The 27,754-nt window shown below is 39.9% G+C and overlaps 1 protein-coding gene across 4 annotated transcripts in view; it reads left to right on the top strand.

Moving 5' to 3' along the window:
* DAB1 (DAB adaptor protein 1) overlaps window positions 1-27,754 on the top strand; it is a 728,182-nt gene that overhangs the window by 667,224 nt on the left and 33,204 nt on the right. For all 4 annotated transcript variants that reach the window (XM_032803129.2, XM_032803133.2, XM_032803132.2 and 1 more), the window contains 5 exons: window positions 5,412-5,543; window positions 6,165-6,284; window positions 6,798-6,836; window positions 8,270-8,335; window positions 14,909-14,968. In XM_032803129.2, coding sequence (XP_032659020.1) covers window positions 5,412-5,543; window positions 6,165-6,284; window positions 6,798-6,836; window positions 8,270-8,335; window positions 14,909-14,968 — 417 coding nt within the window. The remainder of the gene's footprint in view (window positions 1-5,411; window positions 5,544-6,164; window positions 6,285-6,797; window positions 6,837-8,269; window positions 8,336-14,908; window positions 14,969-27,754) is intronic.

Here is a 27,754-nt window from a genome sequence, read left to right as displayed (position 1 = left end):
GGACCATGGACGCAAACAATCGATTTCGTGATCCCACTGTGGACGCGCTAAACCGATTTTATTAGATCTGTTTTGTTATATCGGTTTAAGCTAATTCGAAATAATCGTGCAGTGTAGACGTACCCAAAGTCTGACATCTAGAAGAGAAACTAGCCAAACCTCCCTTGTCTTCACAGCAGCAGTGGAGACAAGGCCTAATCTCAGAATCACTACAGTGCCACATTGTGTTAATTTAACATCTTGCCGTAAATTGTGGTAAAACACACTATTACATTTCCAGCTCGCCAAGCCTGTTACTAAGGTGATGCAATATTTTTACTCCATGAGTTCAAATTCTGGGATTCTTATTTAGTAAAGGCTTTAGACATTTATAGCCAGATTTTCTGAAGTGCTAAGCACTTATAACTTGAGTCAAAATGTATGGCAGCTGCAGGTTCTGAGCATTTCTGAAACTGTGGCCCTTAAAGTAATTTTTAATATTGTATATATGTTATAGTTAGAATTTCTAGACAGATAGATAGATAACTATAAACAGAAAACTATAATAAAGCCCAAGTGGTGCAGAAGACCTTATTGTATATGTCTTCCCTGCACAAGTAAATTTCACCCAGCATGCAGAAGTACTTCTTGCAAAGCCTTAAAAGATTGTTGGCTCAAATGGAGTAGGAAATGCTCTTGACAGATATCAAATAGGAATAGAAATATAAAGAATGGGTGGACAAGGCCTATCACTCCTCTCACAAAGCTAATAGTGGCAGTAGTGGCACATAAATTTGAGTCAGTTGATACCACTGATCTGAAAGCAGGCTCATGGGGTAAATTAATTAATATGAAAGGTTCTTTATATGAAATCCCTGTGGAGCTTGTCTATATAAATATAACATTGTTTTGTTTGTGATTTCTGCTATTGACTGGGCACCATTTACAAGATGCTTTGCTGCTTTCCCTGCTGGATAATTCTCACTGGGAGTCTTACTACTGTGCCCCAGGCCTCAATAAATAGGCTGCCTCATTAAAAAGGGAATAGTGATAGTATGGCCGTGACTTTTGTAACACCACCTAACTCTCATATTTGACATGATTGCTGGCCTCTCTAAGTGCTTAATTGATTCAGGAGAACTGGAGGCCAGAGCATGGAAATCCATGGGGCAAGATGAGGATCAAGGGTGAACAAATTTATGACAAGCTCTAAGCAGCCTGAGGGAAATTAGAAATACTGCCAATCTCTGAGTTAGCTCAATCAATTCAATATGGTGTACGGGTGGGGGGCGCAACGTGGGAGAGGGGCAGAAGCAGAGGACAGACTGTGGAAAAAGGAGAGAAAATAATGACTAGATAGGTACAGAGGCCAAAAGGGCGTGTGCAAGGAGAGTGCAGGGTTAGTGGACGTTACCGCGACCCTTAAATTGCAGTAGCAAAGACAAAAGAGGTCTATTGCTACACCATAGTTTGTGAGGATTCCGCCCACCACTCCACCTGCCAAACCTTTTCAGAGACCCCCTGTGCAAAGCCTGTTGACTTGATCTTTGGGCATAGGTCAGGGTTAGGCCTGCTTTGTGTGGTGACAGTGACTGAGCTCCCTGGCTTTTTAAAGAGCCATTTGCCACTTTATCTCCTAAACTTCAAATTCAGAAAATCCATCCAAAAATGTAAGTAGAACAAAAGGGCTCTATGAATGAGGCCCCATTCCCCTTATCCTCGCAAGACAGCAGGTACTGTGAACAGCTGTAGTACTGAGCAGTCGTGTATACCACTCTTTGTTATCCTGTGTGTGACTGCTTTTAGCATATTTTTGAATCCTGTATATTTTGTACTACGGATAGTGTTGCATACAGACTCGAACAATAATATGGACGGTATGTATAATGGATTTTTTTTAAACAACTAAAGCTTAAATGGTAACGCAAATTACTTTCTAATCTATGCAGTATTTAATTGACTGTTTTGTACCATAATACAAATTAAGACGTCGCTGTAATTTGTTCTGTCATACTGCAGCCCTCCAAACAATTTGATACTTCATTTATAAATTGGTAAATGGCTCATAGAAGCACTCAAAGATATTGTAAAATTGTCAAATAAAAGCTGAAGGAATGGATCAGGGAGGATAACAAAAGGGGATCTCATGAACACCTCTTGAGTGAGTTATGAAATACTTATTTCATATGCCCATCATCCTCTAGAGGCAAGATTATGTCATAATAAAAGTCCTGAGGATAAAAGAGAAGAAGAGAGAAAAAATTTGAATGTGAACATGGGTACTTGAGTGTGGAACAACAGCTCCAGCTAAGCTACGGGGAGTTGGCTTTATTTCATTTCCATTTGGGGCTATGGAACAGTGTTTAAGAGTAGTAACTGAATGCAAGCAATGTTATAAATTGATTGGATAAAGAAGGCATTTGCATTGATTAGTCATATTTTAAAGGCCAGACTAAATTAGCATCTGATGGATTCTCATAAATTAATCACAAACTATAAAGACCATGTATTTGTAGACTGGCTGTTATTTTGTTTAGCTGGCCATTTCCAATTTCTGCTTGAGAAGAGAGACACATCTGGCCATATTCTCCATCGCTTTACACCTTTACACCAGTGGGGGTTAAATGCTCCCATATCTGATTAGCTACAGGACATGATTCTGATCTCCAGTTTTACACAGATTTTACTCCATTGACTGCAATGGGGTTACTTCCAATTTACTGCAGCAGTGCAAGTGTATGGTAGAGAAGAATCAGGCACATTAAGTCAAAACTTCAGATTAAGTTAGTTGAAAATTAAAAAAAAAAAAAAATCAAGCAACTCCTAGACTCATGTAGGTCTGCAAAGAATAATTTCAAATGATTATGTGCATCTACATTTCAGTACAACTGTGTGCACAGTATTTAATTTTATGTATATGTGCCAAGGCTGGACAAAATTATGACGCTTATGCTCAGAATCTCTCTCTGATTAATGAAAACTTCCCGAGAGCAATCTTTCTAAACACTACATAAAGTAAAATATGCAAAAGGATAATGCTGCAGACACCTTTACTTATTTTGATACCATTTGCAAGGCAATATTGGGCATCATCAGCAATTACAAATGTAATGATTTTAGAGCATTAATGAGGGTTCCCAAATAAATTAAAATGTCTCCATGTGGTGTTTTGCATTGTAGATGATATTTTTCCACCTCAGAGTAATCTTCAAATCTAATTCTACCAGGAGTTTAATTTCAGTGCAAAATGCTGCTTGGCAATCAATAAAAAACTTTTATTTAACAGGAGCCTGAGATAACATTCTCTATACTATATAGCATTTAGAGAAAGAGGGACATTTAATTTCACTATTACAGAGAGCATGCAACTTGAGCTGAGAATAAGCAAATAAATCAGTGTCCCTATATTATATAAATGCGATCCCATTGTCAATTTTACATTATTAACACATTGGGAAAGTGGCATCTCTCATGAAAAATAGCCATCTAAAACCCAGCCTTGTTCAAATTGCAGTCGGTGGCAGTACACCCGTTAGCCTGAACATGAAGAACATGAGCCATCTTGAATCCCAAAAGTTGTGTTACGTTTACTAACAAAATGAAAAAATATCCAGTCTTTTGTCTTAAAAGCAGTCATCTCTCTTTTATGTGTTACATTTCCATTGTCATTTCATCCCCCATTTCTACAGCAATCTCATCAGAGGCACCCTCCCTCCCCCCCCCCCACACTCGCTTTGTTTTCACACATTTAAAACAATGTAAAAATAATCGATTGTTTAGAGCTCAGGGTACCATGTTGGTTGTCCATATGTGTTTTTCTCAGAAAGGACAGGAATCTGATCCTCCAGTAGTGCCCTTTCTGAGGTTGTCTGCACTTGAGAATGGTATTCCTTTTAGACTGTGAAGAGCAGGAGACATGTAGGAAGTAAGGAATTCAGATGAGTAGATCATTTTAGGTAAATAGTTCAAGGACAGACCTATAAAGGTGTTGTCTGCACTCAGGGTAGCCCGGACTCAATAATTGGTGTAGACAGGGATGTAGTAGAGGGGTTGATTCAGTTGGTGCAAACCTTGGCTTGCCCTTGGTTATACTTACAGGGTCATCACTTGTGCTCCTCTTCTGTACTTTTAGCTCCTCCATGGCATCCCTTTCTATGTGGTCAAGGAGGTAGGCTTGGCGCTTGTGTGGACAAAGGGACTGCTGCTTATATATTTGCCTCTGCAGCTCCTATATTGTCTCTGGACCTGAGGTAGACTATGGGATCTCAGCCCCATTTATAGAAGGCTTTAAAGTCTTTTTATTTCAGAAGGACTTTGAAAGAGGATGGTAGTTTTATTTACTGCATTAAATACAGCTGTATGGAAATGTTCACAATTAAAATGAAAAGCCATGCCTTTAGATGCTTTCACGTTTTCTTGTGATATCAAAAACAGGTGTTTCACACACAGTTTTGCAACAAAATTTGCAAATTTTTCAGACAAAAATGGGCCGTTGTCAGCTAAAAGCCAATTCCTTTTCAAACCAAGAAGGGGGAAAAATTTACGGGTTTTCTAGAAAAGTAAAAATTTGCAGCTCTGATGTTGCTCTGAATGCAATTCTAAAAATATAATTTGTAATCTGATCTTTATCCCATTGTGGTCAATGGGAATTTTGCCACTGAGTCCATAGAGAGTACGGGCTGGTCTACACTGGGGCGGGCGCGGAGATCGATCTAAGATATGCAACTTCAGCTACGCTATTCGCGTAAGTGAAGTCGAAGTATCTTAATTTGACTTACCTGGCCATCCTCATGGAGGAGAGTCGACTGCCGCGGTTTCCCCGTCGATGCTACTTACTCCTCCTGCTGAGGTGGAGTACGGGTGTTGATTCGCGGATCGATTTATCGCATCTAGATGAGATACGATAAATCAAGACACGATAGATTGATTATTACCCGCCAATCCGCCAAGCAATATAGACATACCCTGAGATCAAGCCTTAGGTGCCAGTCCTACAATCAGTGGGGCTCTGTGCTGCTATAGAAGTCCTTCCACATGGATCCAGTAAGAGGCTTGGAGCCAGAATCCTGATAATCCTGCTGCTACTTGTTATTTTATAAATTTTAATCATAAAATTAATTGCTAAGGTACCTAGAATAGTTTCATAGGTAGTATTTAGGTAATAATACCATACTTCTATTGAATTATCTCTCACCACAAGGTATTGGAAGAAACGTTTATGCAAAACATGAATACAGTGCTTAAATTGGTCAAAACACTTGTTTAGAGATCGCCTGATTGCACTGTCCAAATATTACTATTTATTTTGATCCAATGGCTTTTTAAAATTTGGTAGGCATATAAAGACCCAGGTAAAACGTGTGTCTTGAGAATGAAATTGTAGCTTAAATAGAATGTTTTTATAGATGTGTTTTGATATGCTTTTTTAATAGCTACTACAGCACCATCATGCAGTTCATGAAATTTCGTACATTGCAAAGGATATCACAGACCACCGAGCCTTTGGATATGTATGCGGAAAGGAAGGAAATCATAGATTTGTGGCAATAAAAACAGCCCAGGCAGTAAGTATCAAATCTTTGTCATTTTCTATAGTTCAACTCATTTTGAAAGTTATGTCTATAATGTTGCTGTTCAGAAGGGCATGCTAGCTTGTTTGTTCAGTATACATGCTGTCAGATGTGACTGCACAGAAGTTCTTAGGTGGTGAATTAGCAATACCAGTCTGAGAAAAAGGGAATGTATTTCACCCTTCTTAATTTTTCTTGATGTGTTCCTTCTAATTAATAATTATTTTCCTTTTTTATTAAACTAGATATGTCGACAGAATACAAATATGTTTACATATGTTCGTTGACTCATTTAAACAGAAAATAATAGAAAACAAATAGCTACTTTGCCTAAAATCTGCCCTAATTTCATTGTATTAGAAACCACTAATAAATATAAGCAATGCTTTCAATACTCATGAGTATAATTATCATTAATCTGAAAATATAATTAGTTTTATAGAAATGAACCTTAGCCTAGATGCAATTTTCTAAACTAACATAAACAAGTTAGAAATTAATTCAGTGTTAAGTTCCTTCTCTTGAAAGGTAGATATCACTGTTCTACCAACAAGACCAAGGGGGAAAAGTCTTCTTTCCTTTATTTAAACCTACTTATTGTTTTTGCTTCAATAGGCTGAGCCTGTAATTCTGGACTTGCGAGACCTGTTTCAACTCATTTATGAATTGAAACAAAGGGAAGAAATGGAAAAAAAGGCACAAAAGGACAAGCAGTGTGAACAAGCAGTATACCAGGTATCTGTGTGTGCTTAGCTTGTTGCTAGTCAGAGGATAGGGGTAGGGGTTTCAGGATCATGCTCCGCACAGACAAATAGAAGGGTAACAGCTCTCACTGTGTCAAAGTAGGGTTAAACAGTGGTGGAAATTGTAACACTGGGTAAGATGAAAATCTTAGACACATGAAATGATCTACTCATTTCGTATAGAGAGTGTTCCTTTGAATTAGAGAGACAACTTTTAGTAGAAGCCAGCATGTTTGGTAGATCTATTTCAAGAGTGACTGGTAATTGTAGCACCGTTCGAATTTTGCTTCAGAATGTGTCATCTAAAATAAAATCAGACAAGGTGCAGCTCTGATTAAAATTTACCTTGTGCAATAACACAATAGTTATCTGTAAACTCAAAAAGAAATATCAATTTTTAATGTACAATGAGCTCATTTCTTTGCTGTCATTTAATTTCCAAATACAGTCTTGTTTCTCTGCTGTTTATGTTCTTTGCTTTTACCGCCTATCCTCTTTGCTGTAGACAATTTTGGAAGAAGATGTAGAAGATCCTGTGTACCAGGTAATTTCTGAAGCTGTACAGATTAGATTTCAGAAATAGTTAGATATACATTATCCTATTTTCAGACACAGGCTAGTCTTGTAACAAAGTACTGTAAAAGTTTACTGAGATACATTTTAAGTAGAGGGAGGAAAAATCTCAACATAAAGCAGAATAAGTTCTAGGTAATCATACTAATATGTAATATCACAATATAGGATGGAAACCTTAAATATTTGTCTAGAATGCCATTTAGAAACTGAAGTGAATTTTTTTTCTTTCCAGAAATAATGACACATCTTTGTGGGGAAATGTAACAAAAACATAAACTATTTTGAACACAACAATGAGGGTGAAATACTGGCCCCATGGAATCAATGGGAGTTTTGCCATTGACTTCCCTGGAACCAGAATTTCTCCCAAAGCATCAATACTTGTACCGGGTAAAAAATGGAATTGACTACTATAACCACCTGATTTGGTATATTGGCAGTTAGGTTCTGTTATTTAAGATGACCCAAACTTTAAAGCTCTAAGTAATTCGGGCTATAATTACTTCCACCTTAATGGAAAAGGTGATGAATTTAGAAATACACCAGTGTATTTACATCCAGCAAGTTAGTCAGATTTTTTAAAAGATGTCAGCTGTTGTGCATACTCACTCAACATTTTGCTGGAAATGTAGGAGCCTAATAATGTGAAATGCTACTTTATGTGAGGCTAAGATTTTCAAAAGTAATTAGAGATGTCAGGTGCCTCTATTTTTGCATGCCAGCTTAATACACCTGAAAGGAGCCTGGTTTCTGGAGGGTGAGCATTCAGTGAAAATCAGGCCTCTTTGAGATGCCCCATAGGAGGCATCCAAAATGCAGACACACTTAATCATTATTCACTTTTGAAAAAACTTGGCTAAAAGTTTTATTTTGAAAACCCTAAATAGTAAGGACTTTAAACCATAACCTAAAAAAAGTAAAGCAAAGTAGCAAACTATTACTATGAAACTTGTTACATAAGCACCAAACTGTTCTCTGAGTTTTGGTTTAGCTTTCTTATTCACTACTAATAAATGTGGGGGGGGGGGAGGGATGATGATGATTATACAGCCCAGAGACCTGTTCCTGCTTCCATTGAAGTCCATGTCAAAATTCCCATTGACTTCATTGGGAGCAGAAATGGACTTCAGAATGTATCCCTAGTGAGAAAGCAGCAGGAAGTTGATCTAACAATCATTAAAGAGGAGCCAGGTCTGTTTTATTGCTCTTTCATTTCAGATAAAATAATATAACTCTGTGCTTTCCAGCAAATTGATTATCCTTGTGCCAGCCTATACTTTGAACCTGTTTCCTTAATCCCTGCCTGTGTGTGTTTGGTTTTTTTAATCTGGAATTCCAAATTGCCTTTTTTCCCCTTCTGTTTCATCTTTGACCTTTCCTTTTTGGCGGCTGATATCATAGTACATTGTGTTTGAGGCTGGACATGAGCCAATCCGTGAGCCTGAAACAGAAGAAAACATATATCAGGTATAAAATGGCTACATCTCTGTTACTACTGCACTCAATGCAAACATTTAGGAAAGCACATTTCATAGACTGAAGTTCACTTAGTTTTCATTCATCATGACATTTCATCCTCACTCAAGTTACATAAATAATTTTCACAGTCTCAGTATGCTTTCCTTATTTATTTGTCTCTCTTTTCAGCCTTTTCAAAATGTATCCACTTTATCTTTGGTAACTGATGTAGGATCATAAACGCTGTGTATTCTGTATAGTATGACAAATAGTGGATTCCTTTCTTTCCTTTTAATCTGCAACATTTTTTATAACTGCATCTAGTTTTACAACTTACACAGAGAGAGAGAGAGAGACCGTCCTGCATTCTGTACTCTGACAAATCTCCCATTGATGGTAATGTAAAATACCCCTTTTGTCATTCAATCCATCCTCCAGGGGTCAGTGCAGGACTTATCAAAAGATTATTTAATTCAGTTTAAATCACAAACAAGAGCAAATCTGGAGACAGAGAGATCTCTGTTCTATTAAAAGAAATTACAACAGGAAAATGAAGATTTCAATAAATCCTTTGTAGGGTGGAGGGTTATAAAAGGCCCCAGCATTTTGTTGGGATGTAGCATAGGAGGACAGGAGGGGAATTAAAAAAAGATAGTAATGCAGGAAAGAATGAAGAAAAGAGCAGAAGAACAAAGGGACAGAATGGGATTTAGGCCAGAAGAGAGAGGAATAAGAAGGTGAAACATAAGTAAATGAGTGGGATTTAGGGCATTGTGTTATTTGGTCATTAGCTCATTAAGTTCATATGTTCATTTAAGCCTGCAAAATTGTGTTGTTCTCCCGTCGCTAACTAAAATATGCTATGTAGCCAGTGCGTTAAAGCCACTCAATGTGAATGTTTTTCCTGCACACGCAGTGTGTTAAGTTTGGAGATAAGCTAAGACAGGTGTCCTCGACCTTTTTCTTTCTGAGGGCCCTCCAACATGCTATAGTTATGGCTCACCTTTGCCACAAGAACTGCTTTTCTGCATATCCAGCAGATTAAAAGCCAGGGCCAGTGTTAGGGGATAGCAAGCAGGGCAATTGCCATGGGCCCCAGGCCACAAACCTAAGTTGCTCGGGCTTCGGCTTCAGCCCCGGGTGATGGGGCTCAGGCTTCGGCTTTCTTGTTTATTTTGGCAGACTCCTGAAATCTGCTCACATCCCCTCAGGGGGCCCTGGACCCCTGGCTGAGAACTGCTGAGCTAGGATACATGGTTTGAAGTGTAGTTGCTGTCTGAAAAGTGACCTTATTTAAAATTCTCTCTCTAAGTGTCATACTCCTGCTCGCCCCATAATTTTCATATCAAATGCATACAATCAGCTTAAGATATTTTAACTGGCGGTGACCAAAATGCAGAGCTATTGAAGGAGTATCCGTGAAGCCAGGGAAGGAAGGTGAAGGGGGGGATCCCTAAGAAGTGTTATAGGTGGTCAGTGTATCAGACAAGGCACTGAGGTTGAGAAGAATGAGAGAGAAGAGCCCATTCGTACAAAGGGCAGTTGCTTTTCCAGGAGCGATGGAGGCCAGACCAGACTCAATCAAAACCATTTGTTTTGAGGGACCTAGAGAATGTGAATGAATAACAATAGTGTTTCCAAGGTTTTGCTAAAATGGAAAGAAAGGATGGTAGACAAGAGAGGAGATCTGTACTGATCTGGAAGTGCTGCCTCTGCCCTCTAAGTCACTAGTGAATTATTCAAGGCTTCATTTGATGGACTCTGGACATGGTAAAAGGTTTCTTTTCTAAGTGGTGGCAATGAAAATCATGCCAGTTTTGCCTATGATCCCTTGTATTTCTCTGTGTTTACTATAGGCAATACATTGAATATGGCAAACACTGAAATTAGCTAACCACAAGTCTTAGTTTATCTATTGCAATTGACAAACACTGAAGTATCACCACTGTAGAGTTTCCCATGGAACTCTAGTCTCAATGTAGCTTATGATTTCCCTAGCTGCTGTAAATCTAGGTGCTCACAATCTTCCTATTACACTTGCATCACTGAAAAGGCTGTTTCTTTTACAGGTCTTGACTAAGTCAGAACCAGTCAGTTTAGTATCATTAGTAAAATTCCGCTGAACTAGATTCTTCCTTGTTGCCTAATTCTTTCTGTCTCCTAAAAGTTACTGTTTCTGTCCATACTTAACGATGGGAAACTTGCAAGCTCCTCATTGACCTGTAACCTAAGCATTCTGAAATTACACATCCTCATTACCTGTAATCAGCAGTGTACAAGACAGACAGGCCACAGTGATGTTTTGACTCAAGGCAGTTTCTGTTGTGGCTGGCTCCCCAGGAACAAGTGTCCTCACACATCATGTTCTGTCTTATTCACACCTTCTTTTTGTGGTTTCATCCTGCTTTTCCTACCTAAGGCTGGTGTACAAAGAGTTCATTTCCCCCAAGTACAAAAGCTCCCTGCGTGGTAGTTAGTTAAATAAAAAACATAAATGTTAAATCTCACTGTTGTGATAACATTCCACTATTTAATATCACTGAGTTTACATTTTCTCTTATTAGGCATGGTTTTTCTATTCATTTCTTTCTTTGACTCATTACCCCAAAGTGTGTGCAGGTGTGTATGTGCATGCTTTTTCTGTGTATTTAGTGTAATCTGATCTACCCATGTATTTCTAATGCACTAGTTACTGTGGGATTTGACCACCAAACATGCAGCAGTCCTTTCCGTACTGGACTTTTCATCACATTTCCTTACCTGACAGCTGGTTTTATGTTAGTGCCATCGTTTTTATGGACCGGGGCCTTTTTCATTAATTTATATAGTATCACTGGTTTTTATGGTACTTTACAGCCAAGGGCGAAGGCAAGGCCTGTCCTCCAAGGAGCCTGCAGTGTAAGGGCTTATCTACACTTAGCAAAGGATTGACATTGCAGCGATCGATGCATCGGCGGTCGATGTAGCGGGTCTAGAGAAGACATGCTAAATTGGCCACCGATCGCTCTCCTGTTGACTTCTGTACTCTACCTGCTCGAGAAGAGTAAGGGAAGTCGACGGGAGACCGTCTCCCGTCAACATCACGTAATATGGACCCCGCAGTAAATAGTTCTAAGCTGCATGGATTTCAGTTACGCTATTCATGTATCTCAAATTGTGTAACTTAGATCAACTTTTCCCTTAGGTGTAGACAAGGCCTAAGTAACAATAGGCATACAGCAGAATGTGGTGATGGGGAGGGGAAAGGGAAAATGTGATGATTAATGGGCAATATTCTCTACAGGAGCTCAGATCAGTGGTTATGTTGTGATTCATGTGATAGTCATTATTTCATATACTCACACTGGAAAGGGGGTTTGGATAGCAGGAAAGTGATCCTGCCAGAATAGATTAGTGTTGGAAAACATGCTCAGTATAATAAATTTTCAGAGCAATTAGGAGGAAAAGAGGAAGACTGACTAGGAGGGAGGAGGAGACTGTTCCAGGTATTAGGGGCAGTGTGAAGAAAGGTTCAGTGTCTTGAGTAGAGTTCTTTGAAACTTTTCCCATGAAAAGATTTTCTGAGGGAAAATGACCTCTTTAAAATTTGTCATCAATATTTGAATCAACATTTTATTTCAAATGGTTAGTGAACATTTTCCTGCATGAGTGGGGCATATGTGAGAGCTGAGCTGTAGGCTAGTGCAGTTGAGTCAGAATAGAGCAAGTCTGAACTTAGATGCCGAAGGAGACATGGCCTTCACTTTTATAGAAGGCAAAAGAGACTGTAAGCTTCAGGGTTATGGCTAGAAGGAGAAGGAGAGTAAGGAAGGGCAGAAAGGAGGACACAGTAGTACTTGTGGCAACAAACAAAGTGTGGATCACTCTTCTGGCAGTAGGGGGAGAGAGGAGAGGACGAACTGTAGAGAAGTTCTGGAAGGGAAGAGTCACAAAACTTAACGAGAGCTTGGATGTGAGATAAGATAGATACTGAAGAGTCTAAATGTGACCCCATGGTTGTGAACCTCATTAAAAGGTAGGGTAATGCCGCTCTCAAGTGTGAGATAGAAAGGGAGAAGCAAGAAGGTCTGATTTAATCTTCTACAGCCCTGCTGCAGGATCCGCTGTGGTTTGCTAAAACATCTAACTTCTGGGGTGCCTCACTCAGTAGGATGTGACCACAAAGTTATATCATGTTCTTTTTCAATGAAATATATTATGATTAGGAGCCTTCTGGCTAGCTGTCAAAGACTCTAATGATTCCTGGGTGGGGGTATTTAAATGGAATAAGTTCAAACTTTTCTTCCTTCAAAAGCAATGAAGATTGAAGTTACAGCTTCTTTTAAAAACTCTTTCAAATACTGGTGACTCATTCAAATACTGAACACAGTGCACTGCACCAGGGCCTTTATAATTGGTATATGAAACTTTTACGGAATCAAATCACCTTGTTCCAGAAGAAAAGAAAATAAGAGAGTGTGATGGGCAGCACTGGTTTACATTAAAGAAAAATATCCTAGTAAAGATACAGCAGTTTCTCGAGTACTGTTTGTGCCTCTCTTAAGGAATAACAGAACTCCAAGCAACTTGTCAAATAAAAATTCTTGGTTCCTGATCTTTCAGTGCAACATAGCAGTCTGCCAGTGAGTAGATGGTTGATTCACTTAAATTGAATTTTTCCATTATTACTAACTTCACACATCTTGTGTGATGGATTTTTAGTGGAACAGAGGGCATTATAAGAGCACTATGGGGAATACTTATCACTAGTCATTCTTGGAATAGGAATAGGAATATTCTTGAAATAGGAATAAAAAACACCTGAAAGGTTTAGGAGAACATGTCCCATTCTCTTTCAGTGGGACTTTGCTCTTAAATCTCTTAGGTATTTTTGATTATTTCCTCTATATTTTCTTAATTAAAATGGATAGTGTTCCTTGAAAAATGAGACTGTCATAATAAAATGGGAGCTTTGTGAAAGTATGAATGGTTGGGACTGACATCCTCTCAGACTAATTTGGAGATTGTGCCATATATCACTGGATAGGTAACTTCTCTTAAATTTATGGTAAGATTGTGGACTTGACCTACTGTATAATCTCTGTCATATTTATATGGGAAAAATAGATTTATTTAAAGATTTACAAGATGTTTTATTACATTTGTGAGGATTAGTTTAACTAGTAAAGCTTAATGACTTGTAAAATGTAACCTTCTTCCATAGAACTAGGATAGTCAATATAAAAGTGATACTGGTATATTATATGTACTGAACATTTATTTCACTGTTAAGCTTGGTATTTCCCATTTACAACAGGCTTTCCATGTTCTTTAGAAGGAAAAAACAATCTCAAATTTAAAAAATCATAACTGATCATAAAAATTATAACTCTCTTGGATTTACTTTATAAGCGGGTAGCACCCAATCCCTTATCACTCATGCTGTAGGTGAACTCCATTGACATCAGTGGAATTTCTCTTCACACATTATAAATCATGAGTATCGAGACTAGGAGGAGAGTTGGGCCCAAACTTACTAAAGGACAACAGCCTGTGCCCACGAGAAGGGTTGATGACTTGAATTCCCTCATTATGCTTCTGTAGATGCTGTCCCAGACTCTGAAAGGACATTTCCCCCCTTATCAAGAGTTGCAGAATGCTAGGTCAGACATTATATAGCAGCCTGTGATTAGCCCCAACCGAGGAATATGGGCATTTACTAGGGTTAGCAAAATTAGATCTTCTTTTAAATTTTATTTTGACAGATAATATCCATGTTGGTTTGTAAACATTTTTTTCAACTTTTATCTATTTAAATTTTCAGTTTCAGGAAATTTTGTGAGGGTTGGACAATAATTATTTAATGATAGTTAGACATGAAGTTTCAAAAACTTAAAGCTTTATCACCACTAAAAGGCAAATTGTCAACAACATATCAAAATATCAAAAGTAAATATCCTTAAGTCAAATGCCAATAAGTTCTCAAGCAGCATTTTTCTTTTTTTACCTATTTGTAAATTTCAGTCATCAGTGGAAATATTTTTTCCTTGGGTCATGTGTATATGATGAAAACAGCCTTTACTGATAAAAATTTAACCCTTCCAAGACTAGTTGTTTTTTCTGATTAACAATAATAAATTAGGTAACGCAAGGAAATTAACATTGCTGCTGGCCAAACTGATAGTTCCATTAAAAGAGCTCATCTGAGGAGAAAATGGCGCCCTGGCCCAAACATGACTCCCATTTTGAACCCCCCCCCCCAAACCCTCCTAGAAAAAAGCAAACACTTATGTAGAAGAGGGATGCAAAAGCATCTTAACTTCATGGAAGTTCATACCCAGACGCAATTTTAACTCTTTAATGGGCTGAACGAAAACTCCAAATCTGAACGACCACTTTAGGGTGTTGGAAACCAGATCCAAGTTTTGCCACTCATGGTCGTCTCCACTGAAAGACATTCCCTATATTAAAAGGGATCATTCTTGATTTCAATCATGTAGAATGACTTAACTCTTTCGTAAAATGCAGTGAACTTAGCTACAACTTTCAAATTTTCCAGACTCTTACCTCAGTGATGATTGTGCCTTTGATTTACTGTCACAGGTTCCAACGAGCCAAAAGAAGGAAGGTGTTTATGACGTGCCAAAAAGTCAACCTGTAAGTGTAAGTATCTTCCCTGTTTATACACAGTAGAGGTGGTATATGGCACTGCTGCTTTGACTCTCATAATTCTCTGGAGTGTATGGTTCCTTCTATCGTGATGATTTTCAATGTTCTGCGTGGTAGTACTGGTTCAATCCCCCTGGGGAGCCTGGCTGAGCCATTCAGTTAGGGGCCCTTAATATGTAGATATTTATTGATGTCCATCTCACTCAGATACCTACAACCTCCTCCTTCCTGACCTCTTTTATTCACGCTCCCCCTTCTAACCACTTGTTATGCGAAATCTTTCAGTAAATGTCAGCAATGGGAATTGAACCTGACCTCTGGATCTTAGTGTATAAACCTCTGCAGCCTGAGCTGAAAGAGCTAGTTCTGGTAGGCTCATCAATCTCTGTATCTGACCCAACCCCCACTAGAGAGGGACAGAGCACCGCACTGAGTGGGTTTTGGTTGTATTTCCTTCCCTCATACTTACAATTAAAACTGTATATTGTATAAAGGTTTATTAAATTAAGGACAACTGTGAATGCAGGGGGCAACTGGGTTGGAAGTGAGAAGAGAAGCATTAGGAACAGACAGAAGGAGTCAGAATTCTTGGGGGCTCGCTGCAACATCTGCAGCTCTCAGACCCTTCTTGCCCCCTTGGCAAATACAATATGCTGATGTGTAAAGAGTGCATAAGAAGCTTCACATTAAACAGTGATCAAACATCAGGAACTTGCATAAAAATTACAGTTCTGTTAACTGAAAAAAAAGCTATATAAAAATCCCACCTAACACGTGGCACAGGAAAGCAATCATTTTTAATAAATCCAGCTTCTTTAGTAACGTCATATTGTAACCTCTGTACAGTTGCAATGTGGCGATATAGGTAATTGCCATTGGTCTGAACAACAGTGAGCAGCTCCAGAGGGAAATACTCCAAGCTCAAGTGACTGGAAAAAGGGACCTCACTCAACAAATCTTCCAATTGACAGAATCTTTGCTGTATTTATCATGTTGCTTTTGTGGTCATTACTAGTCATAATCAGCACGGGATGGTTTTCCTCCCACCGTTACTATGTGTAATTTCCACCATGTAGTAAGTGTATAGCATGTTACAGACTAAGGATATGTCTGCACTACCCGCCGGATTGGTGGGTAGTGATCTATCTGTTAGGGATCGATGTATCGCGTCTCGTCTAGATGCAATACATCGATCCCTGAACGCGCTCCCCGTCGACTCCAAAACTCCACCAGGGTGAGAGGTGGAAGCGGAGTCGACAGGGGAGTGGCGGCCGTTGATCCCACGCTGCAAGTATGCGAAGTAAGTCAATCTAAGTCGATCTAAGATACATCGAGTTCAGCTACGCTATTCTCGTAGCTGAAGTTGCGTATCTTAGATTGATCCCACCCCCAGCGTAGACCGGATCTAATAAAGACTGCTGGGTCAACCCTCCTTTGCCTTGTTCTTTGTGTGGGTTTTTGCACTTGTGTAAAGTGCGTGTCAATTGCTACCCAATCAGACTGTTATCATTTTGCTTTTACTCTCCATAGATGCACACAGTGCAAGGCAGTGGAGAATTGACCCCCTAGCCTTACCCTTTGTCACTAGCCCTTTTTATATTAGGGTAAGGAGAGTGGAAGGACAGGGGCTTCAGTGATAACATTATGCACGGGCTGAGGTTAGTGAGGCATGCATCTTGAGGGTTGCACAGGTTTGGGCTGGTTTTGTGTTTTACGCTTAAAGGTAAGTTGAGAGGCAATTTAGACTAGTAGGCTTCATGGGGAAAGTGTGTTTTGAGGAAGGATTTACAGAAGAGTGCGGAGGAACAAAGATGGAAGGTCAGGAAAAGGATTCTAAGTGTAAGCATGTCTCTTGTCCAGGGGCAAGAGAGTGCAGTACAAAAATGTACATGGTACAGCTTGGGCTGAGCACAAAGAGCAAGATGGGAAGTGAAGAGGATGGAGGGAGCTAGGTTGTCACACACAATCAAACAAAGAAATAAAGCCCTCTGTATACAGTTTGTAATTATCCACTATGGGAGATCCTCTTGTTGCTAGGCTAATTATAGTAAAACAATTCTTGTTGCATACTTAATTAAGATTGTTGTGGGCAAGGAATAGTTATAAACGCCTCAGAGTCCAGTGTTAGAATTTTCTGTGTACATTTCTAATTAGAAAAAAAAAGTGTCGTCGGGGGGAGGGCTTGATGACATTTCAGACTGACTTTGTATATTGGACTCTGCTTAGGGTTCCTGCAGTATGAAAGACAGTACAGTATTCTCACTAAAGTGTTTGCAAACGCTTGTACAGTAAGACCGCCGTGGATTTTGTTTAGATGTTCGGCTCCAACTTCAGCCCATAATGACATATTGCTGCTCTCAACTCCATGAAGTTTGTTATTAACTTTCATTTTGGCCCCTTCTCAGCAAAACTCAAAATAATTGGACCTGAGAAACACAGTGTCAGAATGCTCTTCAATATAAAATGGAAAAGAAAAAGAAAATGGAGGCATTGACTAAGAAATAAGTATCCGGGACTGTGTTTCACCTTTCTATTGGTTTATAAAATAAAAAAATAAAGCCGCTATTAAAATCTGTGTAATATTCCACTACACATCAGGTTTTATTACTCATCCTTCTGCATGCAACAAACTTTGTCATTGAGATGCTTGCCATGATTTTATTTGTCAATTTATAGCTGTCCCTATTACATAAACCTCTAAAATTCAGTTTGTGCTCAAATTACCCAGCTACCTCTACCTGATTTAGACATACAAGGACACTTTCTTTATTGGTAGATCTTGCTTCAATTAATTTCTGAAAGGCTGAAATAAAGGGAAAGCTTTTTCTAGTTTCTAATAGAAATTTGGGATTGTGAATTCCCTCCTCTTACTTGTATAAACAGTCTTCCATAAAAATGCAGCAGATTTCACCTGAGCTCAAATGGATGGACTGACCAATATGAACAAAAGTCCAAGTATTTTGTCTCATGTGGTTATTGATCCAGAAGGCAACAATTGTTGGATCAGGGGATTGAAAATCAAAACCATGGTTTTGTTTGCAGCTTTGCCTCAAGGAACAATGTGTAACCTTATTCAAGTTACTTATGGTAACACTAAGTGATTTAGAAGCCTACTCCAGTTTTCAAAAGTGATGTCAGCATATATATGTAACACAGACAGACCCCCATTGTTGGTGGGCAGGATTGAACGTGGTACCTCTGGAGGTTAGTGCACGAGCCTCTACTGCATGAGTTAAAAGCCATAGGCCTGTTAGCTAAGACTGTAGAGCAGATTCATTAATCTCTCTTTCTCTCTCGTCACCACTAGATGGGACAGAACACCACACCCAGGAGGTTACACATAGAAGTCTACACTGTCTTTCAGTGAGACTTGGCTCCCAAGTGTTTTGGAAATGGGATGTAGGCTCCTAAGTCACTTGGACATTTTTGAAAAAAAATGCCCTTAGCCCCTCTGTATTATCTGTCTTCCCATCTGTAGGAGAATTGTGATGATATCTACTCTCCTTCACAGTTGTGTTATAAAAATTAATTCATTAGGTTGTATGTATAGCTTTGAGACAAGAATATTATAATGCTTTGTGCTTGTGTAGTGTCCTGTGGTATGCATGTGAGGTAAGTATCATTAGCCCCAATTTATGGATGATGAAAGAAAGGCACAGAGATGTGAGGTGACTTGCCCAAGCTCACGCAGTAAGTCAGAAGGAATGCCTTGCTGTTAACCGAATGCAGATCTCCCTGTAGCCAGCTCTGTGCAGTGGTCAATAGCCCAGTTTCCCTCTCAGACATCCTGAGCAGAGATTTCTTTATAAATGCAAAGCACTGGGATTCGGTTTCCTGTGCTCTCTCTCCAGTTCTTTGCTGCTTTCCCTTTCCAGCAGCTCCTCCTGCCCCCTGATAGATCCCCATTCCCAGACATGTCTCTTACCTCTTTAAATATTCCTTTCCTTATTCAGAGCTTTCAACTTCCTTCCTAAGACCGCTGTGACCTTGCCCCCATGTTGTGGTGCATGGTGTGGTATTCCCTGTTCTCTCCCTGCTTCCTTCTCCAAACAAACCTATTTAGAATGGACGTCAGGCAAATCAGGCTTTCCCCAAATGGTATGTTTTTTTAAGTTTGGTGTACGCTACTCAGAAATTGTGGCTCAGCATTTGAAATTAGCCAATCTAAAAGTACTAGCTGTTTAATGAGCTCCTTTTGTCATAATTTTCCACAGTCTTCCCGTTATACATACATGTCAGGTTTTACCTGTCATGGTGTTTTTAGTAACAAGAGTCAAACTGTAAATACCCTTCACTAAGCCTGTCAGTCAAGTCACAATAAAACCTACTTTTCTCATCAACGTGTCTAAACTATCTGCTTACAATTTTATGAAGGCTTTCAAACAGCTCATCTTACTGCCATATAAAGATTCAGCGCCTGATTGCCAACTGCCTCACATACTGGGTATGACACATTTTTGGTGGATGGGAATCTTTTTAAAGAAAGAAATGGATGCATACTATGTACTTCCATAGATTAGAAATTCTGTCAGTGGTTTCTGTAGACTGATGTACTTGTGTGCACTGTGGGCAGTATGCATTGACAGCATGCACTCGCTGTGAATTTACTGCTGTTCGGTCTAATGGTAATACTGGTGTGTAATGGAAACTCTAAACCCGGTATAGTTTCAGCACTGAAGGTGAGATGTAGCTGTCAGGTGTCTTCAGTGGTGAGACTCACACTGTAGCAAAAGGCCATTATTGTAACAGCCTCTCTACACTAGAGTGGTTTGTTACCATCCCCTTTGTGACCTGTGTCATCAGCCTTGTGTCATACTGTACAGGTTTCCTTGCATTGTTGCTAGGTGACCTCCAGCAATGTGTATCTTACCATATGCTACTTGCATTTGATGGGTTACACTGCACTGTCATGTCTTTAGTCTACTTACATTTGTTTTTCCTGTACTTTGGATTCAGAAGTAGACAGATAGCATCCTAGAAAGCATCTGCACTCATTGTAGTCTGCCAGTGTGTGCAGCTGGTTGAAATGGGGCAAAAATCTTGTCCTTGTTTGGCACAATTATTTTGTCATGCCATTGGAGGTCACGTTTATTTTGCTAGGGCCATGTGTTAGGTCCATTGGATGGCTATTACAAATCATACATGTTATCCATGATTAAAGTACTTCCACATTGTGGAAACCCCACAGAAAATTTAGCTAGATCTTAAGTGTCTTTTTTTTCATTCATCTTATTGAGGCCCACAGGCCTGATTTTCCACAGCATCACACATGGTTCATTCACTTACACCTTTGCAAAAGGAAGAGAGAAGGTCTGACATGGTAGTCTTGTGCATTCATTTTGCACTGGTGTAAATAACCATATAACATGTGAAGCAGCAGAGAATTCGTCCCCACTGTGTTCTGACATGTTTCTTAATTATACCTACAAATCAGATCATGACTGTGCTTTTCCTGTAGCTACACAGGACTAACATTGCTATAATTAACTATGCAGATCCTATAGGAAAGTCCTGTAAATTTTAATTGGGATTAAACCAATCAGATTCTATAGAAATTACCCCCAAAACCTGTTGAATTTAATAGAGTGATGTCCTATTTTATTGCCTTTTTGAACCATTGTGTATATTTCTGTAGCAGGGATGTAATTCTCTATTAAATTCTATAGCATGATTGTAAAAAATTATTCCCTATTACATTCTGTATGACTTTTCCACAAGGCACCAATGGGAGCTTTGTATGGTAAAAGAGTAGAATTTTACTCCCTTAAACCATGGGGCAGAAACTCATGGTCATCATAAAGGTCATCTTCCTAAATAGGACTCAGGATTTGAAACAGAGGGCCAGATCAGGATATCATTGATGTCAATGGCCAAGCCCTCATCAAGATTTTGCCCTTAGCTAGTAGCATTTGAAAGGAAAGAGAAAGATGTTAATACAGTACATACATTATTTCAGAAGTTAACACAGCAGCTATGAGTTTCCTGCAGCTCATGAAGTTCTACTCAATAAAAGATATTCGTAATGAATTAAAAATAATTAGTTAATATTTGTAACTGCTTTGAAGATTAGAAGTACCATGAAAATACTAAATATTATGTTTACATTATGGCCTATGGTTGCCGTTACCTTGAGTACGAAGGCACAGTCTACATGGGTCCCAATATCTGGTGATCCAACTGGATCCAAGGGGAAATTTAAATAAGACTCTTTGTCACTGAGATGCTTGCCATCAGTTTTGTAATTTATGACTGTGCTTATTACATAAATCTCTAGAATTCTTTGTGCCAAAATTACCTTTACCTCTAAAATTCATTATATACCAGAAGACCCAGGTGATCTGTGTCTGATTTAGGCACACAGGGACACTTTTTTTAGTGGTAGAACTTGCCTGTATTAATTTGCTGAAGGCTAAAACATAAAGAACATAAGGAACTCGGGAAGGCTTCGCTCCTGAAAGCCCTTTTGGGAATTGAGTGTTCCCTTTCCTTTTCAGTCTATAGAAACAGAACACTTTTCCTTTGCAGCAGGAATGGACAGCAATCAAAGGCAATCTCTTTCCAAATGCATATCATTTTTCTGTCAAGAGCAGATGTAGCACACATGGGATTTGTAGTCGCTGGGGCCTCTACCTCTATATTAGAGTTAAGAGCAGCTGTCATGCTCTTGGTTTCATTCTTACAACTCTTGCTCTCTTAGTAAGCTGACCGTAGTGCCATAGTTAGGCAAAGTTTGGGTGAACCTCGTACTATATATGTGATGTGTACCAGGTCTCCATAGACTGGACTTGGGGAGTTAATACTTGGAGCTCTGCATCCCTCCCAGTTTAGACTTCCGCAAACAAACAAGGGTCTTCCTTCACCCTTTTTGCCTCCATATTTTCCTTCCCAAGAATGTTGGAACACTCTGGACCTACATGTGATAGACTGAGAACTAGATGCAGCAGAAGTTGGATCACATTAGGAAATAGATGCCCCTAAAAGGAGGGAAAGAGGTGGGACCTAATCCACTGACAAGTTCAAACTTGCTATGTCTCCTAGTATCCAGAAGCCTCTTTCTGTCCACAGCAAAATCTAATAAATTAGCAGGTTCCCAGGTGCTAGCTACCAGGAAAATAGCCCATACACCAAGGGTTGATATGAAAGTTACTTTGGTTGGCAAATAGACTTTACCTTAAACCAATAGATCTTACCTTAGCAAGCATGGTCCTCAAAGTGCTCACTCAATAAATTGAGTTCTTTGACTCTCTGTAACAAAGAGGTTGGTATTTTCTTTTAAAGAGTTTTATTTTTGTGGATTTTACAGAATGGCAGGGTTAAAAGAGGAGTATTTTTTTAAACATATGCCTTCCAGTTTGAAAATCCAGGTATTAGTAGTGTAAGTCAAGATAAGACATACTAATTGAGGAGCAATCTGGGAAATTAAAAGCAGCTTTTTTGCCCTCATTTTTTCTGGAATAGAATAAAATTTGTAAATCTTGGCAGAATCTTCAGTGGGAGGAAACATAAAGGGCCAAGATTTATAAAATGCCACCCTTCTTCTCAATTTGAATATATGACAAATTGAGAAACTGAAAACTTAACCTTGTTCAAGTCATTTTGATTTTTGGAAGAAGTAAGAGAAAAATCACAAATGATTACTATTTATAAAAGAAGCATTTACTATTGGCTCTAATTTTCAGACTAATAATTGCAATTTCTTTACAAACTGTACATAAGACATATTTATTGTTACTTCTAGCATTTCTGTTTGGAGAGACACAGCACATGTACATTGGCCATTCACAGTCACCTTGATTTAGTGTTTTCCCCTTTCTTGCTGTTGCCATTGTCTACACCCATAGCTTATCTACACTTCCCTCCCAGGGACGGTTTTCCAGTGTGAGCTATGTTTAGTTTCTCAAAGGTGCTATAATCAGTGCAGTCAGTTTATATCCCATTGTGAGAGCAGTAACTGAGTTGGAAGTCTTTCAATAACCATTCTGTAATGCAGTTGTTACAATATGATGATTAGGGTACAAAATAGATGTTAGTAGTACTTTGGACAATCGTTCTAATTTTTTTTTAATGACATATGAGTTTCTGTTCACAGTCCAAGTGGTTGAGGTTTTTTTATCTTAAAAACTTGACTGAGATAGTGTATAATTGGATTACATCTATTTTGAACATTTGTCGGTATTTCCTTTTGATTAAGCATTGTACCATAAGGAAATTATAATCATCATTGACAAAGTTAGCACAGATGTCATACAAGATAAAATTACTGCTACACAATGGAAGAGGGAAAGATTTCAAAGTCCGGTTTACTCTGAAAATGTAGATTACTGGGAAGATTTCACTTGCCTTATTTGAGGAAGGTCTTTAGCTAGACCGGGGCTCAAGCCAGAAACTCCGTTTCCGGACTCAGATCTCGATTTCCAGCAACCTGAAAATGAGGGTGTTTAGATCAGCCCATTATAAATCCAAATTATGGATCATTGACAAATTGTGAACAAAGGTTCACATCCCCCAGTTCGAGAGTATTCAGATGTAGTTTTATTTTTGGCACATCTTTAGTTTTATACCTAAAATGGTGTTTAATGTTTCTTATGGAAAACATTCACTGGAAACAGTGACACGACCTTAGTAGCAATGGCATGAATTAACTGCTATCAGGAGCCGCTCTAGGCATAGGCAAATTAGTCAGTTGCCTAAGGCGACAGGTTCATGGCAAGCTGAGGTGTGATCTACATTCGCTAGCCTATGATGGCATGTACCAACTAGCCTATGATGGCATGTACCAACTATCCACATGCACCCTAAAGTGCATTAACAGTTTCTTAATCTAGTCCTCTTTGAAAAAGGGCTAGATCAAAGCTCATTAATAAACTATGTACGTCAGCAACGTGCAGCTGGTGTGCACCCTGATGGCCCAGCCGCCAGTGGCCTGTCCCTGGAAGAGCCTGAGAACGTGGCATCCCTGGGGTGGGCAACCAGATAGGTGGCATCTCTTGTCCCACATCTGGCCCCTGGCCTAGTCCTTCGGACCCTCACCTATCCCTATGCCCCACTCCAATTCCATTAGCCCTTGCCCCGCCATAGTCCTGCCCTCATCTTCCCCATGTGTCCTAATGCTCCCACCCTAGCCTTTCTGCCTCCGCCTATTTCACCTGTGTTTTAGCCTACCTCCCGTTTCATCTTCCCCTTCCCCAACCTTCCTATCCCTCAGGGTCCTGCCCACCATGCCACTGGCTCCCTTCTCGAGTGTCCTGCCCCTTGTTTCCTGTCCCCCACCCTATCTTTCCCATTATCTGCTCCCTGCCCTTTTTTTTAACCCCCGCCCATTCATCTGCTCCCATATCCTCATCCTTCTACCCCTTCTGTCCAGACTCCAGTCTGTGTCCTGGTCTCCATCCCCACCCCATGTCCAGACTCCGGTCCCTCTTTATTATTCTCCCATTGTTCCACCCATGTATTGCATGCCCCTCTTCCCCCAGCCTTATGTCAGGGACCCTCCAACCTGATGCATCTTCCTGTGCACCCTAGGGTGCACTTTGGATTGACACCCAGAGGGGTTCACATGGGATGGCGGGGTATGTGGAGCCCCATGCCATGAGCCCCAGCACGTGGTCCTCATGGGGATAGATCCCTGGTGTGGGGCTGGGCAGGGCTGCGGGCCTCTTAGGGTGGAGGACCCCAGTGGAAGTCTTCCTGGAGAAGCTTGTTTACAAAAGAGCACACTGCTATATATACTATTCTCTCATCCCAAAAGGGGAACTGACCTAGGTGGCAGGGTCAGAATATCACAGGGAGTCACTCCTGTCTGCATGGGCATCCCTTTTGAAATGTGGGTGCAGTTTTACAGGAGTCACTTAGGTCCCTTAAACCTTTTTACCAGATCCCAAGAAGATGGGGGAGGGCACTTCCCGCCCAGCCAGGTTTAGCACCACAGTTCAGTCCCTGTGGACCAGACTTTCTTGGGGGGGCTTACTCCTGCTGGAAGCTTCACCTCCTGACCACTGGGCCCTAACTGGCCCCTAAGTAAAGGAACTATTAATGCACACAGGGTTCATGCTGTGTGGTAGGAGAGAGAGGACACACTAATGTTCTGCCTAGAGTGGTAGATTGTCTTGAGCAGCCTCTGACTGCTATATTTGTTACCTACCGAGAGCCCCATCCTGCATATCTTTACTCATATGAGTAATCCCCTTGGCGTCAATGGGACAGCACAATTAAGTTTGCAAGATCAGACCCTGAATGTGTCCATAAGCCATAAATTCCCCATCTCCAACATTCATTCTCAAAATCCTGTAAGCGTTAGCATATCTCTATTTAGTAATCTTTCTCTGTTTTCCTGTTCATGTCGAGTATATGTTCTGGAGATATGTGATAAAGTTTTGGATAGAAAAAGCATCATTATAAATGATGCTGTTTTCTTATCTCACTGTTCACAAACCTGCTTTACTGGGCAATGTTAGTTATTGAGGTCAAAGAAAGAGTTCTTAGAAGTTTGTTCAATTACAAGGTTATTTCACAAGATACTTTTCCTGAGTTCTCCAGCCTTCAAAATTATATCTGGCTATGTATAAAATTCATAGTTGTACAGTTGAATGGATTTTAAAGTAGTGACAGTAAAAAAAAAAAAAAAAAAAAAAAAAAAAAAAAAAAAATGACCAAAAAAAAAAAAAAAAAAATAGAGTAATTTCTGAATTTCAAATGTGTCCTAGAGAAACAATTAATACAAAACCGAAGAACGCTGGCATTCCTTTTAGAGGATTTAAAGTAAAGTTTTGAGTATATGGATCTGTTATTTTCTAAGAAACACAGTTTTTACTTTCAGAGATAAGTACCATTAGAAAGCAGCATTATCACTAATATTGCCTGAAGACCCTAATCGGGCCTGAGTAGTGCGAGGCACTTAGAAAGTCACAGCTCCTGTCCTGTAGAATTTACTATCTAATTTAGAGTTTAGAATCCATGTCAGATACCCTCTATTATCCCAGAACACAAGATTGAAAGATTACGTTGACACTGTAGATTTTGACATTTCAATATGTTTGAGCTCTTTGCTTATATATAATCTTTGCTAAAGCTAGATCCTTCCTCAGCTTACCCAGACCTTGTAAAAATTATTTTCATTCTAAAACATTTCCCCTCTTCTGCCCTTGTCTGGTCACGTGCCTCACCTTGAATATGCTGTGAAGTAAACACATGCATTGAATAGTGCACCAAGAGGCACTAAAATAAGTGTGTTGATAAATATAAATGTCAGGGTGATTCCCAGTCACAGGCTTGTAGTCAAAGGTCTGTCAACATTTCTATACCTGCTCTTTACATTCACAGATCCCTAACTACAGCAGACTAATGAGCTCCACTGATAATCTACACAGACACTAGCAGTCATATTCACTCTTGGTTCTCTAATCTGGCTTCTCTAGATAAATTGGGTTACAGCTCCTCTCTCTCAGCTTTAGTCCTATGATTTTTCTAATGATACTTATTAAAGATTTCAGAAGGTTTGTAAAGATTCATCTCTTCCTTGCACCAAATGTGTCTGAGCCAGGGCCGGCGCTACCATTTAGGCAGCCTAGGCAATCGCCTAGGGCGCCAGGATTATTCGGGGGGCGGCATTTTGCTGGGAGGGTGACAGGCGGCTCTGGTGGAGCTGCCGCAGTCATTCCTGCGGAGGGTCCTTTGGTCCATGGCTCCTGTGGAGCTGCCGCAGTCATGCCTGCGGACGGTTGGCTGCTCGCTCGGCTCCGGTGGACTGCCCGCAGGCATGCCTGCGGCAGCTCCACCAGAGCCACGGACCAAAGGACCCTCCACAGGAATGACAGCGGTAGCTCCACCGGAGCCGTGGGATCAGCGCGGGAGGCGGCGAAATGGCCATGCGCCTAGGGCGTGAGAAACCCTAGCGCCGGTCCTGGTCTGAGCACTCATTCTTTGAAACCTGTGTTGAAGTTACCTGGGAGTAGTGTTGGACAAATATTGCAAAAGATGTACCCTTAAAATCTGCAAATGAATTTCCTTCAGCTATTCTTGTGCCCTCATTTGTCTTCGCTTTCTATAAACCTCCAAGCAAGTGCGATTTATCTCACAGAATTGTAATTTTAACTTCACCAAATCAGATATATTTCTGCCCAAAGTGGTATATTTAACACAATAGAGGAACAGTGAGGCTGGCAAAGATCTGACTGCATCCTCCATAATTAGGACCACACAGCACTAGCATTAAGATGGCAGTGTCATATTGTGCTCTTTGTCACCAAGTTTTATTTCCCAGCTTAGTGCTTTCAGTGACTTTCCATTTAGGCATTCAGCATGGGGATACTACTCATACACCTTCAAGTGTGTCTCAGCAGCACTCCCTTTGATCAGTCTCTGTGCCTTCATTGCTTGTAGCACATGTACAGCAGGGAACCAGCAAGGAAACAGAGAGCTCAGAAACAGATCTGGTGATGTGGAAACAGCCTGAAAGGAAGGAAGGGCTGATTTTGCACTTATATTTACACTGCAGTTCACTGTCACTGGGCTTGCCTAGCTTTCTTCTTTAACATGGAATTCTGCAGGATGTGTGCCCAAAAGAGAGATTAGTTCCCCTTGATACAATGGACCTGATTCCAGTTTCATGCTAATTCCATTGACATTGATACAGATGAGATGAGAATCAGTTCCATTGACTTTTTCATTTTTAATTGAATGGCTAAGTTGTTCATGCTTTAAAAAATTCTCCCCGTATAGTAACTGTTTCTGATTAACATAGTTTGCCAGCCATACCCCTATTAACATCGTAACAGCAACATA

This window comes from Chelonoidis abingdonii, chromosome 7 (assembly GCF_003597395.2).
Source record: "Chelonoidis abingdonii isolate Lonesome George chromosome 7, CheloAbing_2.0, whole genome shotgun sequence".
Taxonomy (NCBI): domain Eukaryota; kingdom Metazoa; phylum Chordata; order Testudines; family Testudinidae; genus Chelonoidis; species Chelonoidis abingdonii.
The sequence above is the reverse complement of the archived record's forward strand: the minus strand, read 5'-3'. Positions and strand labels throughout refer to the sequence as shown.